Source organism: Vanacampus margaritifer, chromosome 12 (assembly GCF_051991255.1).
Source record: "Vanacampus margaritifer isolate UIUO_Vmar chromosome 12, RoL_Vmar_1.0, whole genome shotgun sequence".
Lineage (NCBI taxonomy): Eukaryota > Metazoa > Chordata > Actinopteri > Syngnathiformes > Syngnathidae > Vanacampus > Vanacampus margaritifer.
In genome coordinates, this window is record NC_135443.1 from 16,566,121 (window position 1) to 16,585,771 (window position 19,651).

The 19,651-nt window shown below is 37.9% G+C and overlaps 2 protein-coding genes across 4 annotated transcripts in view; one reads left to right on the forward strand and one right to left on the reverse strand.

Annotated features, from left to right (window-relative positions):
- Positions 1 to 19,651, reverse strand: part of LOC144062003 (isoaspartyl peptidase/L-asparaginase) — a 32,243-nt gene that overhangs the window by 7,748 nt on the left and 4,844 nt on the right. The window lies entirely within an intron of this gene.
- The window catches only part of khdrbs2 (KH domain containing, RNA binding, signal transduction associated 2), a 58,899-nt gene that overhangs the window by 1,768 nt on the left and 37,480 nt on the right, over positions 1 to 19,651 (forward strand). For all 3 annotated transcript variants that reach the window (XR_013296329.1, XM_077582981.1, XM_077582980.1), the window contains exons 2-4: positions 7,919 to 8,046; positions 14,043 to 14,159; positions 18,762 to 18,908. Coding sequence is in view for 2 of the 3 variants with exons in the window: in XM_077582981.1 (XP_077439107.1) it covers positions 7,919 to 8,046; positions 14,043 to 14,159; positions 18,762 to 18,908 (392 nt within the window). In the remaining variant the exon portion in view is untranslated. The remainder of the gene's footprint in view (positions 1 to 7,918; positions 8,047 to 14,042; positions 14,160 to 18,761; positions 18,909 to 19,651) is intronic.

A 19,651-nucleotide genomic window follows, 5' to 3' on the forward strand; every position in this document is an offset into this window, starting at 1 on the left:
TCTCACTCTGCTTCATCTGTCCTTCCTTCCTTTCCTCAGTCTCTCCTTTGGTCTCTTGAGGTCTCCCTAATTTGTTGGAATTTAGATGTTTCTGGGGTTGGTGAAAGACTCTGGTTGGTAACCCGGTGGGTAGTAGGTAATGTCTGGTCGGTGCTGGATTTCACGTTTCTTTCTTTTGTTTGGTCCTTCCTCGGGTCTCATGACAACCTCACGACTCTAGCTGGATTCTGAAGTATTCGGTTTAGGTGAACGGCATGGGATTTTTAATAGGTTTTAGGTGAACTAATGAATACACAGTCACACGCACGCACACGCACGCACATGTACGCACATGCACATACTCACCCACATACAAAATATATATATTTTTTTAATTTAAAAAAAGAGAGCAATGATGATGACATGTTAAATTGGTAAAATTACCGAAGGAACAATACTGAGCTCTCCAGGAAAAAAAATAAAAAGTAAAAATAATAATAAATAAATGCTCATATTGAAGGGTCACCTACTCAAATGGTTGCAGTCAGGATATTTTGATAAGGAGGCAAGAGGCAAACAATGAATATTTATCTTACCCTATAATGTGCATGCAATATACTGTATGTATGCAAATTGTTGTGCCATGACATAGACACAATAAACACTCAACTCAAAGATAAAGATGACAGCTTAATATAACCCGCATGCATACTGTAGATAGGCAACTGTGTGTGTCCTCTGGGAAGCGTCGGGCGTGTTAGGGAATGTGTTGATGAAACACCTGACTGTCCTGCACTCGGCATGCAGATAGGATCACAAATAGGATCATCTGGCCTGCAGTATGCCCGACAACTTTCACAACAGGTGGACTCAAATTTCCACAGACATCATCATTGCTTATCATATTAAGTCTAGCCTTTGTGCTGCATACAAAGATACTGTATATTTTATTCATGAAGTTGTATGTAACAAACAACAATTGATTACATTCCGTCTGGGTTATTTCTTGTTAACTAACACTGAGAGACTGCAGAGCTCCTCGTAGGCTATGGATATGTGACGTGTGAAACTTATATCCATCCATCCATCTTCTATATAATGCGTGTCATCATTAGGGTGAGCTGAGGCCTGTCTCAGCTGACTTTGCTGCTGAGACTGGTTGCCAGCAGGTGAAACCTATAAATATAATACCATAGCTTGATGGAGTTATCCATCCAAGAAGAATTTGCATTTTGAAGCGCTCATCCTTTTTAATGATGTGATGAGTTCCAGCGAAATTTATATCCATTTGTAATTAGAGCTCACTTCCTCACAACACCAAAGTTATGCAAGTAACATTGTAGCTTATCGGTGAGCTCTGTTGTGTTGTGACAGCTATCCAGTTGATAATGCTCGATTTACTTGTCTCTGGCATTTAAGGTCAGTGACAGCATCACTCTGCATTTGCATACTGTTTATCAGAGAACTGCAATTTGTAGTCTTAAATTGGCCTGTGTGCTGTGTTTTTTAAATCACACAGTAGAAGGAATAAATTAAAATATGTTAACATTCAAGGCTGACGGACATGCTAAAACTGAATGTATCCACTAGCTAACTGTTTTTGTCACATTTTATAATTTGTCAATCAATAATGATGATAGATACAGTAATTGGATTTGTGTGTTTAATTAAGAAGCTGCAAAGGAAGTATCAGTTCTGATGCTGCGACTCCCAGAGGTAAAATGTCTGCTACCGAACACCATAAACAGAAACATATTGCAAGACTAAACACATCCTAAAAAAAAAACGATTTTCTTTTCTTTATTATTTTGTATTGAATGAGTTGGAGGTGCAAATATTAATCAACCACTAATTGATTATCAATTATTAATCAGTTAATTAATAATCAATTCCTCATTTTGACCTTGATTAATTTAAAATTGTCCAAATCTTCAGAATGTCACCCTCTCAACAGTAACTATTCTTTCTGGAGACTTCCATGAAAGTTGACTGATTATCTTTCGCTTCAATCAAAATCAGATGTTTGCAAATTGCTTTTATTTTGGAAAACACTGATTTGTCTATTTTCTGACATGTTACGGACCCAACTAGTAGGCTGAATCATAATCCATTTATGCTTTTACAATTTCTGCACTGTTAGTTAGAAATAGTGTCCTGTTTTTGAATAAATGGTTAGCAAAATATTTTTTTAAATTCATTGCTTAATTGACAAAAAATAAAAACAGACGATCAATTATTTAAATAATTGTTAGTTTTAACCCTAAAATGTACAAAACTAGCATAGTTGGATACAAAACAACTATTTAAAAAAACACACATTTTATGATTTCATTAGTTCTATGGCAATCAAGGCAAAATGTGTTCAAAATAAAATATTAGCATTAGCATGTCAGCTACCATTTTCACTAATGTAGTGTGTGTCTGTTCACTCAATTTTCTGTTCATTTTATTTTAGAAATCAGTATCCACCACGGTGACAGGTAAAAATAACCTTGTAATGTGATCCATCAAAAGGACACAAAAGTTAAATCCGGGAAAGTGAAACTCTGCATTACATTTTAAGCATTAAGATGACAAGGTTATCAAACTCGACTTACAATGAATGTTTGGCTCCATTATCATTCACTTTCAAGGTCTGGAGCGTTCCAAGCAACTTTAATGAGTGAACGAGCCAGAGAATGGAGACGGGCATACAGATGATAATAAGTGTACCTCTTCAGGGTTTGAATGGCTCATTAAATGCTGCTTCAATGTCAACCACAAAAGGAAGGCTAACATTTAAACACTCTAATCCTGCGGCCAGACCAAACGCGATTTGAGCTACTATCGCGATATGATTACATATAAAGTGACTAAACGATTATTTGATTAGTAAAATAGTTGTTGATTCATTTGATAATATATTTTTGTGGGAGCACATTTGCTCAAGTTTGAAGCTTCCTAGCAATTAGCATTAGCCACAACCACCGGCCACCAGATTGATTAGCAACGTTCATACTGTTTTTTTCTTCTTCTCTGTTGTGGCGTGGAGTGAATGAAGCAGCTATTTTTCTATCCCACAACCAAACTCATGTGAGAAATGATTTTGTCTTTGGTCTCAACGTTTCTAAAGAACAGCAGATTTCTTGTTTAAGCCCTGTAAACACTTGTGCAATAGTGACACAATAAAAACAAGTCATTGCAGCTGGTAAAGACAAATTGGATCCGATGTGAACCTGATCGCCTGTCACATGACACAATGCCTGAATCACATGGCCATTAATCACCTGCATCGACAGACCGTCCATGAGCAGGAGAGCGGAAGACAGCTGTGTTCAACACACACACACATACACTGGTGGTATGTTGATGTGTAAAAATCAAAGCTCGCTAACAGCAGGGCAGTTAAGCAACAAAGAGCAGGTACTGTATTTGTTCACCTCAGGAATTGGTGCATTATATATTCCGTCAGCACCAAACCTGGCGTGTTTGCTTTGCATTTACTCATTAAAATAAATTGGCAAAGCGTAATGCTGATCCTGCATACTTTACAAATGGCTGTATTATGACAGAGAGGGAGAAATGTGCCCCCCAGAGGGTTGTGGCCATTAATTAATCATGGTTTTGTATCCCTTAAAACTGTCATTTGGGCTTTTGTAAGCTTAAAGCCTCAACAATTTCAAATAGTTTGTCAGAAATATAATGACAACATAAAATAAATCAAATTCAGCCACTCTTGGGCCATTTTTTTTTACACCATTGTAGATAACAAAAGCCTCATTCAGAGCATTTTATAATGAAAGCATCTCTGACAAATTGCAGATTATTGAAAAGCCATCATAATTACATTTCCATAAATTGTGTGTGTGTGGCAATTGTTTTTTGCCCGCCTTTCAAAATCATTCTTTCACTGCCGTCGAGAATTTGAAAATGGCATTACAATTTGATTCGTAAATCGTTACTTCATCACAAAGCAAACACATTTCAGAGTGCAGCTCAGTCGAAAACAGAAACAGCAAGAGACTAAACACTTGTTTATTGTGTTTATTGCCTCCCCCAAATTTACATTTGTCTGTCCAAAGCAGAAAAAGACAAGCTAATTGCTCTTTTCAATCCATTACAGCAAACAGATTTATGCTTTAAATCATAGCATGCTCGCCTCTTTTTGTCTTTGATGTGAATAAGCGATTAGTTTATTGAACTAATTTGATTTATTTATCTTTTCCTGCATTGTTGAGCCTTCATAATAGCCTTCAAAAAGTCAATAATTGCATCTTTCTACAATGGTTGTTTGTTTTCAGAGCCCTTTTTAAAGTTAATTTTATGCCTCCGCCAATACACTCAGCTGGTGCGTTGTGTGGTTTAATTCAACCTGACTTGCTAAACACTTTTAGTTATGCATGGTTGACCTCAGATAATGCATAATGCACTAATGTTATGCGCTGTTTTTTCCCCCTGAAGTTTTGTGTTTGAGTTTTGTGATTTTTCTGGCAAGAGTTTGCAAAAGGTAGCGCTCGAGGGATGTAAAACTACTTGACAGCAACTGTGAAATGAATTCCCTTGATTTAACCCTATTATTAATCTCAATATAATAATGAGCAAATGTATGAAATGTTATAGCAGATCAATGTAAAAAAAACGTTAATTTTGAATAAAGAACAAGGATTTATTTGTGTCTTTTAATTAACTATTACAAAAGCGTTTAGGTGATTTTTATTATTATTATTTTGCTTGTTAGTTAGCAGAATTATGCAAACAACATTTACACAAAATTGGCACATGGGCTAAAATGATAAACTTATTGAATAGGTGAGCCGAACACCAATACCAGGTGTCGGTATCAGATCCGATACCAGATTTCAGTATTTATCGGTACTCTTGACAGTGGCCAATTCCTGTACTGGCCGCTCTCTTGTGGCCGTTTTATGATAAGGAACTCGAAATTAGAAGAACAGAAAATTGCTGTACATTTTGGTACAAATACAATTAAAAATGCAAATCAACAAATGTATTTAAAAAAAAAATCTTAAAACATTTGAGTTAAGATGAAACATCCTTCAGCCATAGAACATATTATAAAGTCTGACACAATTCTCAAGCAACCAGGAAGTAGCCTGCTGACGGACTAGAAAGAAACTAAAAATCAAACAAGTCTTTATTTTCAACTTTTTAGTATCTTATTTTGCCTGTCTTCCATTTGCATCAATCATTCACCCCATCCCATATTAAACAATGGTAACATTCTACTTACCCCATCAACATTTCTTTAAAACCAAACAAATAAGGAAAGACACAACAGTCCAACTTTTCACAGTTCAAACACTGTGTGAGTCCTACATTTTATAGTTAGACACATTTATCCCATAGTTGACCATTTAAACCTTCCTCTTTTCAAAATTCCTCTCCTCTGAAAAGCACTGCTGAAGCAGTTTTGGCCATTGCATCAGAGCGGATCAAGAGCACCAGAATAGTAACACAGAGTTGAAATGATTCGTTTCCCCCCAATGAGATATATTTTTTTTATCCTGTGTGAGAATTGAAAGCAGTGACCTTCAATTCACTTTCTTGCTCCTCTGATCTCTGCGCTCACGTTGCTCCCGTTCACAATTTTTTTGAAGAACGATGATGCTTGTGCAAATGTTTTGCCACATTTGTTCAACTATAAGCCGATTTACTTCTCTTTCACACAAACACAATCTTCTTGTGGCAGGCTGCAGACCACAAGAGATGCACTGTTCTGGAATACAAAACTCCTCGTGCTCTTTTGAAGACATTATTGCTTCGCGCAAATGAATGTGGTCACTTGAGGAGGTAAATAAATATAACAATTAGGGGTGTCAGGCGATTAAAATTTGTAATTGTAATTAATTTCATGACTTCAATACTTAATTCAAGACTAATTGCAAATCTGATCTGTTCTGAATGTACAATAAAATGTACAATAAAATATAGATAAATAAAAAAGTTTTCATACTCTTGTTAACTTAAAAGTGGAAACAAAAATAGAAAATAATACTAATTCATAAAATTGAGGTAAAATTAAAAAGATGTGCTGTACTGTAAAAAAAACTAGTGTGATATTGATTTGTGTTGAGGTCATTTTTCTGCCACTAGATAGCATAATTGCATTTGTAAGACCGTGACTGCGCAGTGCATTTTTCTTCTCATATTAAGAGCTATCTAGTCTTTAACATGAAATAACATGTGAAATTCTGCACATTTTTAAAATGGTAAAATATAACTTGACCCCAGTCTCCACAAATATACGCATTACTATTAAATTCATTACTGCAAAATTTTGACGTGGATGTGTCTGCTGCGTTGCGACTAGATTTCCCCCGGTACAGGCTTTCCAAGTAAGGGGCTCATTAAATCACAAGTTAAAAAAAAAAATTGTGGCGTTAAAGGAAATTTAAATGTACTCAAAATTAACACACTCATTTTGACACCCCTAATAAAAATACAATTTTTTTTTTTATGAGGACTAAACACCCGATGAATGAGAGCAATGCGTTTTCAAACTGAAAGTACAGTCACTATCTTTAGTTTGTATCAGCTAAAAACAAAACTATTAAGATTTGTTGCACACATCGTGCTGTTGACAGAGTGTTATCTTGCTTCAATTACACTACATTAAATTAAAAAAAGAATGTGGATCGCAGCACAGTATGCATTCAAGCTTAAGATAAAGTCCCACCATGTTGTGTGCCTGCATAAATGTTGAGATTTGCCATTACAACATAAAGGGCCCTTTTTTCGTGCCTAACTTAAGCCTAACTGTGCACATTGGTGGAGTTTTCTTCTTTTTGGTATTTTGGTATTTTAGTTAAAATTGCCACAATGTTGTCGTCGCCATGTCACGATATTAAAGCAACACATCTGTTAAAAATGTCAAGTTGATTTCCGTTTGTGCAGTTCTAGCACCCTCTGGTGGCTGTTTTTTCAGTGTAGTTTAATTTTAACACGGCATGTTTTGGCCCTTGTATGTTTAAAATCCACGCTAATTGTCAGATGTAGGGGAATGTAATATGCTTGTGAATTTGAACAATATGTGGAGGACCTCAATGTGTGCATGCATTAGCAAGTAAGTGTCTCAATATTAAGAGTTATTAGACATTGCATGTTGTTTATGTACATTGCTTTTATGTACAAAAGCACAACATTGTGCTTTTTTTTTTACTACGAGCTCTTTTTTTTTTTTTTTTTAAATATCGTGAGCTTTTTTAATATCGCCATCCTCCCCACAATATCGGGATAATGATCGTATCATGAGGTTCATATTGTGGCAATATTGTTTCGCGACCTTTGGATAATGTTATATCCCTAGTGATTGGTGGGGGGTCACTGTATACTGTTTAAGTTGCCCTTCAATCTCTTTAGTTCCACTTCCACAAGAATACAGCAAATGTGTGACAGGGATCTCAAGGAGAAATCTTACTTGACAAAATGCTAACTCGCTGTTTATCTCATTTCTGGATCTCCCACTAGCGTCTTCATTTTGCAGCTCTTCAGAGTTGTTTGAATGTTGTAGCTCAGCTGCATTTAAAGGCTCCCTCCAGGAAGTCATTAGTGAGAGTTTTTTGGGCTATGCTGATAAAGTATGCTGCACCTCTGATCATTTTTCCATCAAGCTTGGACACATCTGATGACTGTTGGACCAATTTGCACAAGATTTCCCACTCATGCAAATGATACAGAGACAAAGTGTTTTTTGATCGAAATCAATGATCTGCAAATATGATCTTAATGTGAGACTTTCTTAGATCTAATCAGCACCACTCCAAACTACTGCTCTCTAATGACATCAAGCAACAGGGTAAACTCGTATCATAATGTGTTACATTTCTCCCAAAGTGTCCCCTTTTTGTTTTTGCTATTTGCAGTGACCCTGACACCAGACTAGACAGCACAGACTGATGCACATCTTAACTCATAATCTCCTCTGTTTTTTACTCTGCAGAAATGGAAAAGCATGAAGGTGATGAACTGCAAAAAGAGGGCATAATGAAGAAATACCTTGATATTATCAGCAATAAAAATATAAAGCTGTCGGAAAGAGTTCTGATCCCAGTGCAGCAGTATCCAAAGGTAAGAAGCTGTCAATAAGATGTCTGCATGTAGTCGACTTTTTCAGCAATTATTTACTTTAAAATAGCAGCCTCCAAATCATTGTGATGATATACAGTACATAAATGTCTGTCGTTACCATGGCAATCCTGTGGTCTATAAAAATTATTGGATTTCTCAGTTCTCTTGCTATTACGTTTTAACTGTGTTTGTATTTCAGTGTTGGCCCAAAGATGAGAGCCAACAGCCCAGTAAGCCCATTTACAGAATCCATACATTAATTAACTTTGAGTTTGAGGATCAGTGTTGAGAAAGTCATTAATCTAGCGTATGTTCTGGAAGTCTCCACTCTGTTTATCGATTGTAAATCATTAAATGACAGAATACCTTCTACTTCCCATTCCGTTCAATAGGCAATGTTAATATAGCCAAAAAGAGGACGAGACATTAGAGAGAGAAAACTTCTGAAAAGTTTTTAAAGGTAGAATCATTTCCATGTGGAGACTACACATTATTGAAGAATTAAGTGCTGCATGCTTTCCTTGCTATGCTGCTTAATTACATTCACCCAGTGATGTCCGGTAGCTCCAGTAGGTAAATCAGTTCTTGATGAGATAGTTAATGAAAGTGCAGCAGAGCCTGCAAATAACAAGAGCTATGAACTTTATATAAAATCAATGAAAACACAAAAGGCACGGGGGAAACGATGTGATGAGCACGATCAGAAAACATGTACAATTCAGTGCACAGCCCCTGGTCGTCAAATACACATTTTAAAGCCAGGTAAAACATCAGAAGCAGATTATTACAGATGTTAAAGGAGCACAGCCTCCTCAGGAAGATGTCATTTCTTGTGGATGTTGGACTTACCTGACCAGTCTAGTATATCATTGAGCTGCAGCACCAGATTTGACACTTACTTCAGCTGTGGTATGGCTAGCTAGCTAGCTCCACTGGAGCTGGATGGACGACTGACAACTCACACTTTTCTTCCAGATGTATCCAATATTGTACCGAGACACCATTGACCTCTTTCAAAGAGTTTCTCACTGAGCGGCATACAACTAATTGGCTTCTTTTCATTTCACACTCTCAACTCACTTTTGTCACTGCTGCTGTTTCCTCGGGTATTCAATAACGCCCTGCCTTGGTGGCAGAGCAGTAGAGAAATTTACAAGACATCATAAATCTCTTCTGTCAGGTTTTGGACGTGTCGCAGTGCCCATTCTTGCTTACAGCAGCCCTCCTTCCTGAACGTAATTAAATGTAAATTAATTGCATTATTACTTGGGAAAAGTCTTCTATACATACTTTCTGATATGCTGAATTGATGCATGGAAGATTAATGTCATCTTGCAGTAAAATAACCCTGCTTTTAGTCTTAGTAATCACTAAGCGCTATTTGAGCCTGGTGCAAGATGCTTAGTGCTTGAATGAAGCCAAGTCATTGTTGATAGTTCGGCACGTGCCTTTTTTCGCTGTCTAAATGTGTGTTGTGGTTAAGGTATTCTAAGAATGATGGCATACTGAGCGAAATTCATCTTCACGAATGTTATTTGGTGCTTAAAAAGTGCATCTGCTTTGAAAAATGCTGATATGCACCATCTGTGTCAGAGGTTGGCAGCGTCAGCTTCTATAATGTCCATAAATGGACCACAATTCAGCACAGGACTGCTCATTTAGGAGAAATTTTGTATTATTTTTATTTGTTTGTTGTTGTTTTAAAATTATTTTAATGTATTCATTTCTTTATTTGACTTATTGTATTTTAGCATTGTATTGACTTTTTTAAGAGTTGGTTTTACTAGATTTGATGTGTATGATAGATCAATGTGCAGCACTTTAGAAACGCTTGTTTATAAAATGTGCTATAGAAATAAAGTGGTTTGAATGGGATTATTGATTCATGCATTTGTTGACACAGGTAGTTGGAGGACTGTTGTGTACAAAACAAGATCACTCCGAAAATATAAATATGGAAAATTCAATTAATTTATATATTTGGCTCCCGACATTAAGACAGAGCATATGCAAATCTATCAGCGTACCAAATTTCATACATTTAGACCAATTTGCATAATACCTCCCAGAAAATCGAGCAAAATGTGCTTACTTGTTGACCTGTTGTAGTTAAAAAAAAAAAATCCTTAACATACAAAAATATACAGTAATTTACTGTCATTTGTTTGAAGCTAAAATGTGTGTGTGTTTTTTAATCTGACACTTAAACATTCCTTCATACAAGTATAAAGTCAACCTCACCTTCAAATAGAATATATAGGTAACGAGTAAACTGAGTGGGTCAGCATGCTATCTTTGTTAAAACACATTTAGAATACAGCTATTTGGATCAAATCGGAGAGGTGGTGCATCATGCTGCAGTTTTGGTCGTTTTCATCAATCACATGAACTTTGTTTTGTGCACCTCTTGCTGTAAAATGTGATAGATCAGGTCTGTTGTCAGTTTTAGAGCCGTTCAAGATAGGACATTTTGGCTCAGTGTTTCCTTAAGTAACCACAGTTGAAAGAGTAAACCTGTCGTACCTTTTGAGATGTGAAGTATGCACTATGGTAGTTTTTTTAAGGCAACTTTTCAAAACAAACAACAATTGCTGACTAGAATTTACGTGGTGCCATTTATGAGATAGTATTTGCATAGTTTTGAACAAGCTGTTTTGGGTGTTTCGGTAGACACATAAAATGCGGATGTTTAACAAGCTAGTTTGTACATAGCATGTGGTTCTGCTGCGGGTTTATGTACAGCGGCCCATGACAAATTAATTTGTGATCTGTCCTTGTGAATAGCAGCATTTTGAGTACATTCATCCTGTTTATATTGTGACCTTTAGATAGCACTCTCCTCCGTTCGACAGCGCCATTCCATTTCTGTCTATCCCAAAGAAACATTTCATTCCGGAAAGGTGTTTTGCTTTGATAAGTGTAACAGCATGCGCGGTGTGAATTAAACATGAGCATGCGTGATATTATAGTGTAGTGCTATGCTACTTGGAAAATGTGGCTAAAATGAACAATGCTGAGTTTTGATTGATGATTCTAATTTCACAACTTGCTTATTATTGTGGTTGTAGAACTACTACCTAAATAGTCAATCGAAACTTTGTGTTATAATCTTTGCAAATGTTTTAATACTATGAGCACGGCTCGAGCGTTGTCTTTTTTTCCTCCCATCCTTGCCTAAGATCTCTGGGCCAATGAGTGCAAATCTGACACATTTTCACACTTAAGTAGTGTTACTCCAACATGGTATGTTAAAAATCTACACTGGTAAACTCTGAGTGGTGTTGAAAGTTCTCTACACTGTTTTAAATAACATTGCTTACTGCATATTTGATCAAACACTGACCTCATCATTTAACCCTGACCATTTGCTGTGTATAAGCTTTTTCATCCTGTCTTTCTCCGTTGGTCAATGTCTTTCTTGTTTCTATTTATTTTTTATTTTTATTTTTTTTATGGAGAGCTCATTATTGTTCATTCGGTAATTTTACCGATTTGACATGTCATCATCATTGCTCCCCCCTCCCCCTTTTTTTTTGGGGTATGTGGGTGCCTATGTGTATGTGCGTGTGTGCGAGTGTGTGTGTATTCATTAGTTCACCTAAAACCTATTAAAAAATCGCATACCGTTCACCTAAACCGAACACTTCCAGCCAGAGTCGTGAGGCCGTCAGGAGACCCGAGGAAGGACCAAAGAAAAGAAAGGAAAGTGTAATCCAGCACCGACCAGACACCACCCACCAGGCCACCAACCCCAGAGACCTCTAAATTCCAACAAATCAGGGAGTCTTTCATGTTTCTTGGACGACAATAAAGATCTAGTTCAGTCCAGCTCTTTTAGTATTGAATTACAACGCATGCAGGTGTAGTTCCTCTATGTCCGTGTGTACAATTGCAGCACCCCTAGCATCCTTCCCTCTAATATCTACATAACTATCAGAGTTGGGACAGCAGGGGGCACATTGGATCATTTCAAAGCTCATTTAACAGCGGTACCTGCCCCCTCTTTCAAAGCCTAAATTGCCCGCCATGGAGCTACAGAATGGCTCCAGACATTAACTTAATGAAAACAGGCCACTCTCTTTCTAGTGCCCAGCAAGTATGTTTCCACCATAGCTGCCATGGCCATCTGCTGTCCAGCTCCCTGCCAGCTAAGGCATTGTCCTGTCAAAGCGGCCCCCGTGAAGGGAGGCGTCCAAAAGGTGCCTTAATTAGGCAGATCAGAGGACAAGCGAGGACAGCAGGGATGGTTTATTTTCTTAAGGATGGTTCCATTTGGGCATCCCTCGGTGCTAACGTGGCGCTCAGCGGTGATGTTAATGTTGATCAAACGGGCTGAGTGTGCAGTTGTCGGAGTTGAGCCGCAGCAGCCACACAGCTGGCACAGGAGTTATTAGCAGCTCGGCCGCAGCGGGAGAAGGTTGTTTTGTGAGAAGGTTAATATCATTTGAGTTAGGCTTGTGAAGCGGTGGTGGGCTGACGACCACCTGTTCTGTTCTGGAGGTGGTCTCTTCATAGTGACACACATCACACAATTGAAGGTCAATGTAGTATATGTACAGTACATATCTGGACCAATATAATACAGTGGATGTGCTAAAGTTGAGCAAAATTTACCCCCATACATTGAGCTTTTAGGACTCTGTGGGCTTTATCACATTTTCACCTCCGCTTTTGTCATTTGCGCAAAATATATCCAAATGTGCCTTGTTAGAAGACTATCTTTGTCTTCCGCGTGTTCGTTGTTGCTCGGGTAGAGAGAATGTTGATTTTCTGAATACAGACTGGACATCGGTGAACAGGTCCTTCGAAGGATTTATTTTAAAGAATATTCCGGACACAAGCAAGTTTACAGACAAATGGCTGCAGACCTCTCGCAAGTGTGTAGTTACAGCGGACTCACAGCATTCTTATACTATCTTGAAAACCCCCCAGGAAACAGCCCCCAGCCCTGAGTTCAATACACATGACGACCCCCGGAAGTCGATAAGACAGCATATCATCCAATACGCATTGACTTCAACAAACAGACACTGGCCCATTGAACAGACGAGGTCCTTCAGACATGACGACACGAGCAGAAATTGCGACACCACTTACAAAGACATATCCACAGATAAAAGTTCTACTGAGGAAATAAGTAAATTAAAACAGTTATAACTAAATCTAGGCAGAACCTCTTCAGCCTACACTCCACTAAGTTTAGATAAATTTACCCGGACACCAAAAACATCACTGTAACATGTATGCACATTTTTATTACAGCAATTCACTGTACAATTCTTTAATGCAAGGTTGTTGTTGGTGAAATCAAACAATTAGAATTGAATCTTTAAAAATATGCTTATCTGTGCAAACAAGCAAGACATTATTGTGAACACATAGGCTGGTGCACAGTGCAAGAGAAATGATAGTCAGAGCCCGAGGCTTGAATCTGATCGTTTGTCATCTGGATACTATTGCTTAATTTCCACAGGGAGGAAACTCATTATTTCTGACTTTATCTCAACACTGACCTCTAGAACAATCTCAGGGATGTTATTGGTTTCATCCCATGTTTCGCCATTTTTTTCCTCCCTCTGCACGACACAGACGATCCTCAAACCAATAAGATACATGACCGGCGAGGGCAGAGTTCAAGCCAAAGATAGGTGCAGGATGTTATGCTGAACCACGGATGAGAGTCTTATTCACCTTTAATGTGCAACTGAAAAAGCACAATTATATTGATTTATTACAGGCTGCATTACACGATATTTTCCCACATGACGGATGGTGAAAGGAATCTGAGATTATATTGATAAAAGGTGACTAATGGCCAGTAAACACCTTTTGCGGTTGGCCGTTTTTCCCCCAAATGGATCACATTTCATTTCCTTGGAGACTGAGAAATTGGTGGATTGCGCTGGTCTGGTCCCAATGTGTAAATCATTGCTTCATGTCACAATTTAGATTTTCCTACTTGTGACGCCTTGCTTTTCCTCTCACTTCTCTTGTAGTTTAATTTTGTTGGAAAGCTGCTGGGGCCTCGGGGAAATTCCATGAAAAGGCTACAAGAGGAAACAGGAGTCAAAATGTCCATCCTCGGAAAAGGGTCCATGAGGGACAAAGCAAAGGTAATATAAATCGATTTGCGTTGAAATATGCTTTATGGGTTGTTTTGGCACGTGAAATAAATGTAAATATTAACAGCAAAAATAAAATAACAATATCCAAGCACTGGCAGAAATGAATAGCTTTCTGCTCACAGACATATGTAGGGGAGGACATGTATAATTTAAAAGCATATTGTGTAATTGTCATGTGTGTGAGTGCAACATAATGAAGCACTCTGCTCCAGTCATTTATCGTGCTGACATGTCATCCCCTGGAGCTAAACTTAGCCGAGCGTGCACGCAGTCAGCCCGCCATCATAACAGGTCTCAATGTCGTCCTATAGGGTTTCATTGCTCTTAATGCGGAAGACATAGCTTTCACACAACATATAACGACGTGACATAAAAAGTGCCGCCTTTGGTTTAATTAGGGGTTCCATTACAAGACAAATCATACACAAGTTTCTCTTTTGACTTCACCACAACATTTGTATTGATTTTAATAACTTTTGATTTAACAAGGTTCTCCTTTTTGTGTGAAAGTTCTGACTTCCTTACTTTCATAACATTTTTGTATTGAGCTGTATTGCACTCAATTTGGTCTCAGTTGCTTCAAGATATCAATTGACAGAATTCTTAACAATCAAGTTATAGATATTTATCTTCATTTTTTTTTGTCCTTAATAAATTTTCTATTAGTGTTGAAGCAGTGGAGTAGGTTTCCATATAATAACAACCAGCAGAGGGAGCGCAATACATTTGAAGCCAATTATTACGCCAGTTGAACTGTACGATTTGAAACACATAGTAAAAACCAAGAGAATCGCTTTAGAAGTCTGTCGAATAGAGCGAGTACAGTGAAAACTTATATATTGGCATTTAGGCACTCACAAATTCACATATTTCTATATTTATGGGGAGTAACCTGCACTCTTGTTGCTCTGCCGCCATCTTGTGGCATCTTTATGCTATAAGAATCGCCACTTAAGTGGCAATTATAAACCTTTTTAGTTGGGGTATCAATTACTAGTCTATTTTCATGATCTGCAACTGAGGCTGGAGCATTTAAAGCGAAGCATCTCCAATTCTTACAGAATATGAGCACATGAGAATATTAAATTTTAACCTTGAGTTCAATTTTAAGAGAGTCTCAAAAGACCTCGTTGTTTTTATGTCAAAAATCTTCAAATGCACAGTCTCGTCTGAGCCCTATTAAATCTTCTTTATTTTTTTTTTACAATATCATGTTGAAAGTTCTTTCACGAACTTTGAAACAGAGAAATCTGTTTTATCATAGTGGCCTTGGCAGAGGAGTGGATAAGTTTGTCAAGGTCGTTTTTTTTATTATTTTTTATTAATGAGTCGACTACAAAAAATATAATAGAGCTATGTTGGGACTCAGGACTGATTGAAATAAAATTGTTAAGTCCCTGTAGAGTTTGCCCCAAGCCTTGAATAATCTTTGGTGCCTTAGCTAACCTCCTGAGTTAATTAACTAGTAACGACGTAAGTAAATGAAGAGTCTTGGCAGGGATTTAAATTCCTGGCTGATACTTTCTGTAGCAAAGCAAAAAGATGATACACCTCGATCTGCCGCGGTTCTGTTACCAGCCTAGCAGAATCTGTGTGTTTGTGTCTTCACTGTGTGATATCGATTTTGTCTACACCCTGACATCCTTTTGGGGAGAAGCTGACACATAAGGTTTTGTCTGAAAGGCTGGCATGAAGGCAGTCAGTGTGGTGTGCTTGTCTCTACCATCTCATTCGGCTGTGACCCGCTCGGGTCCATCAGCTCGGCAATGGGGTGATAGCTCAGCTCGGAGGGCGCATCAATATTGCACCTTGTACTTATGGATCAACCGGATTAACACTGCACTCGCTCAAAAAGAGACCACATTTCAACTCTTGAACTCCAGACTTTCCGCAAGACTGAACATGTAGTGAGAAATGTATTACTGGCTTACCAATTGCTGACAGTATCACTGACGATTGGGCGATTGTCATACTGTTGATTGTCACAATCATTTACATGATCTGATCTGATGAAAATCATACTGATCTAGTGAGGGAGAAATGGTCTTTAAATTTGGGCACACCTTGTAAATGACTTTATTTTTTGCATCTGACAAAGGTTTTGTCCAATACGCTCTTCATGTGCTTTCCCTTTATAATCAATAAGACATGATTATAAATGACAAACACGACTTTAAATGAATAATGCCAATTGGGTGTTACATTGAAGTAGCAAAGCCACTCAGCGTAATGCTCGACTCACTTCTTTAGAGCATGTTGTTTAACCTTATTCAGTTTTCTCATTAACCTTGTACCCCAATGCATATAGCTGTGCCGCTTTTGTACCTTAATTGATTAAATTACTGCCACTGTAAGGCTCTCATATAATTCAATCAAAAGTGTCAACTCAATTATATCGACTTTTCACACTAGTAGCATGTTTCTTTTAATTTGGAAGGAAGGAATGATGTTTGTAATCTGAGTCTGAGTTATGTTAATTAAACTCGTTTTCGCTATGTTTTGTTTGTCTACATTTAGAATATTTTGATATTTCGATTTCCTACTGAAAATTCTATCTAATAATCCAGTATTTGAATAAAACATTTTTAAATGTATGTTTTTGCTAAACTGCCTTTGAAAACCGCCGCTAAATGCTGGCAACAGGCACCATCTAATACAATGCCATCTTAATTAATTATTTGTTTTAGTGTCCTTAATTAGTGATTGAACTTAAAGGGGAATTCAGCCTTAAACATTTCTTGACAATAATATATTATATGTGCCCTCACTAGTCTAAACATGACATTCTGATTAATAATACATTTGTGGAAAATGAGTTATGCAGCAAAATCCAGATGTTTTTGTCCATTTCAGAAGGCGGCCATTTTGCCACCTGCTGTCAACTTAAAATGACATCACAGTTGCTCAGGGCTCAGGCAATGACCAATCACAGCTCACCTGTTTTCTGAAGCTGAGCTGTGATTTGTTGTTACCTGAGACCTGAGCAACTTTGATGTATTTTTCAGTCAACAAACAGCAAGTGGCAAAATGGCCGCCTTCTGATATTGATTTTGCTGCTTAACTCATATTCCACTAACACAATATTAACCAGAATACCATATTTAGACTAGCGGGACTGCATAGAACATATTATTGTCAAGAACATTTTGGGGCGTTGACTTCCCCTTTAATTTCAGGATGATGTTTTGTTAACGTCGGTGACGGGTTATGTCAGCCAATGCACCACGGCACGCTGTCGGGAACAACTTTTATCATTTAGTTAGGTACGATTTACTTTGAAATTGGACTTCTCAGGGCATTGGCTTTGCGTTACTGTCACGAAGAGCCTACAAAAAACTGTTGCTTAACTTCTTCCTGACAATGTAGCTAATACCCTAGGCAGAAAAAATATCCCCCCAAAATTTTTGGGAACCTAGATACTCAAATTACTCGCTTCACCCCTGGTTTGATTAATAAAGGATAAGCGTATCCTAAATAAGTGATCAAATATCCCAATAATTTAAATATATTTAATAGACAATCACATATGGATGTTGTATCAAAGAAAAACAGCTCTCCTACTTTCCTGAGTTTTTGCATGTTCTCCTTCTACTTGCTCATTTGTTTACTTATTTCTTTGGTTAATTTAAGACTCAGAAGTGAAAATTAAGTGTGAATGGTTGTTATCTATTTTTGCCCTGTGATTGGCTAGCGACCACCTCTTAATCAAAATCAACAGAAGATGAATAGTTAGATGGTAAACAACTAACAATGTCTGTGTAATGCATAGCAGGTCCTTTTTTTTTTTTTAATCCATCCATCCATTTGCTACCGCTTATCCGGGGTCGGGTCGCAGGGGCAGCAGATTTGGGAGGGAAACCCAGACTTCCCTTTCCCCAGCCACTTCAATCAGCTCCTCCGGCAGGATCCCAAAGCGTTCCCAGGCCAGCCGAGAGACATAGTCTCTCCAGCGTGTCCTGGTTCGTCATGAACATGAACATGCCCGGAACACCTCTCCAGGAAAGCGTCCAAAAGGCATCCGAACCAGATGCCCGAGCCACCTCAACACCCGACACGGAGAGAACACTCCACCCTGTTCCCACCATGGTCTCGGATTTGGAGATGCTGATTTTCATCCCAAACATGCACACTCGGCTGTGAACCGCTCCAGTGAGAGTTGAAGATCATGGCATGAAGAAGCCAACAGCACCACATCATCTCAATGCCTCGGCTGCGCCTAGAAATTCTGTCCATAAAAGTTATTAACAAAATCGGTGACAAAGGGCAACTTTGGCGAAGTCCAACCCTCACTGGAAACAAATTCGACTTACTGCCGGCAATGCGGACCAAACTCTGACATTGGTCGTACAGGGACCGAACAGTCCGTATCATTAAAAAAATAATAATAATTATTATGATGTTTTTTGCATTTTGTATAAATAATTATAAATGTTTATAAATGAAAAAATATAAATGTTTATTTTTAAAGGCTATTTTTGTAATCAAACTTCTGTCCTGGCAAACTTGTTCAGACACATCTAATGCATATGCATATAGAACTTCACATTTACTGTAGACTCAGCTTAACTGCTCTATTTTTTTTTTCCACAGGAAGAAGAATTAAGGAACAGCGGCGAGGCCAAATACGCACATCTGAGTCACGATCTTCATGTTTTAATTGAAGTCTTTGCTCCACCGGGTGAGGCCTATTCCCGTATGAGCCACGCTTTGGAGGAGATTAAAAAATTCCTTGTTCCAGTAAGTGAACCGTTTTACATCATTGTTTCAAAGCATAACTTAATCTCTTGTAGAACTTCTGCTGCAATGTCACCGCATTTGACTTTGTTGTTTCAGTCGGGCTTACTGACAAAAAGAAAAAGTACAGTATGAGTTGTTTGCAACAAAGGGATAAATGTTGGTCTGATGTGTTTTCATCCAAACACTACATGACTACATGATGAGAAATAAAAACATTCCATTCAGCAATTTAAATGCAGTATGGAACAGTCGGGAGAATTTAGCCTTAACTAATAAGCATGGCGTGTTATGTTTAAGCTGTAAATATTAATCCAACTTTGCAAATGTGACAATCTGCACAAGTTGGTTTTATGGAGTTCATGCTGTTTCCCCTTCTTACAAGTATCTTTGCAACTGTGCCAGGAAGATAATTATGCTGAATATGTACTGAACACTTAGATATAAAACATATTAAATGCACAAATATGTAAAGTGGCCATTATACTGGAATGAGCCAAATTGTATAGAAGCCAAATTTATCAAAGAAAACGCTCAAGCACAAAGCTCCATTAGGATCACAATGGAATATAAGCCTGCTGTGTTGCGACTTTCGGCTTGTCCCTTCAGGGGTCCCGCAGCGAGTCACTGACATGATTTGTTTGGCACACGTTGGCCTTCCTGAACCCGCACTATCGACTTGAAAGGCAGATAATGCAGTACAAATACAAGCCGCTACTGGGTAATATAATAATAATAATAATAAT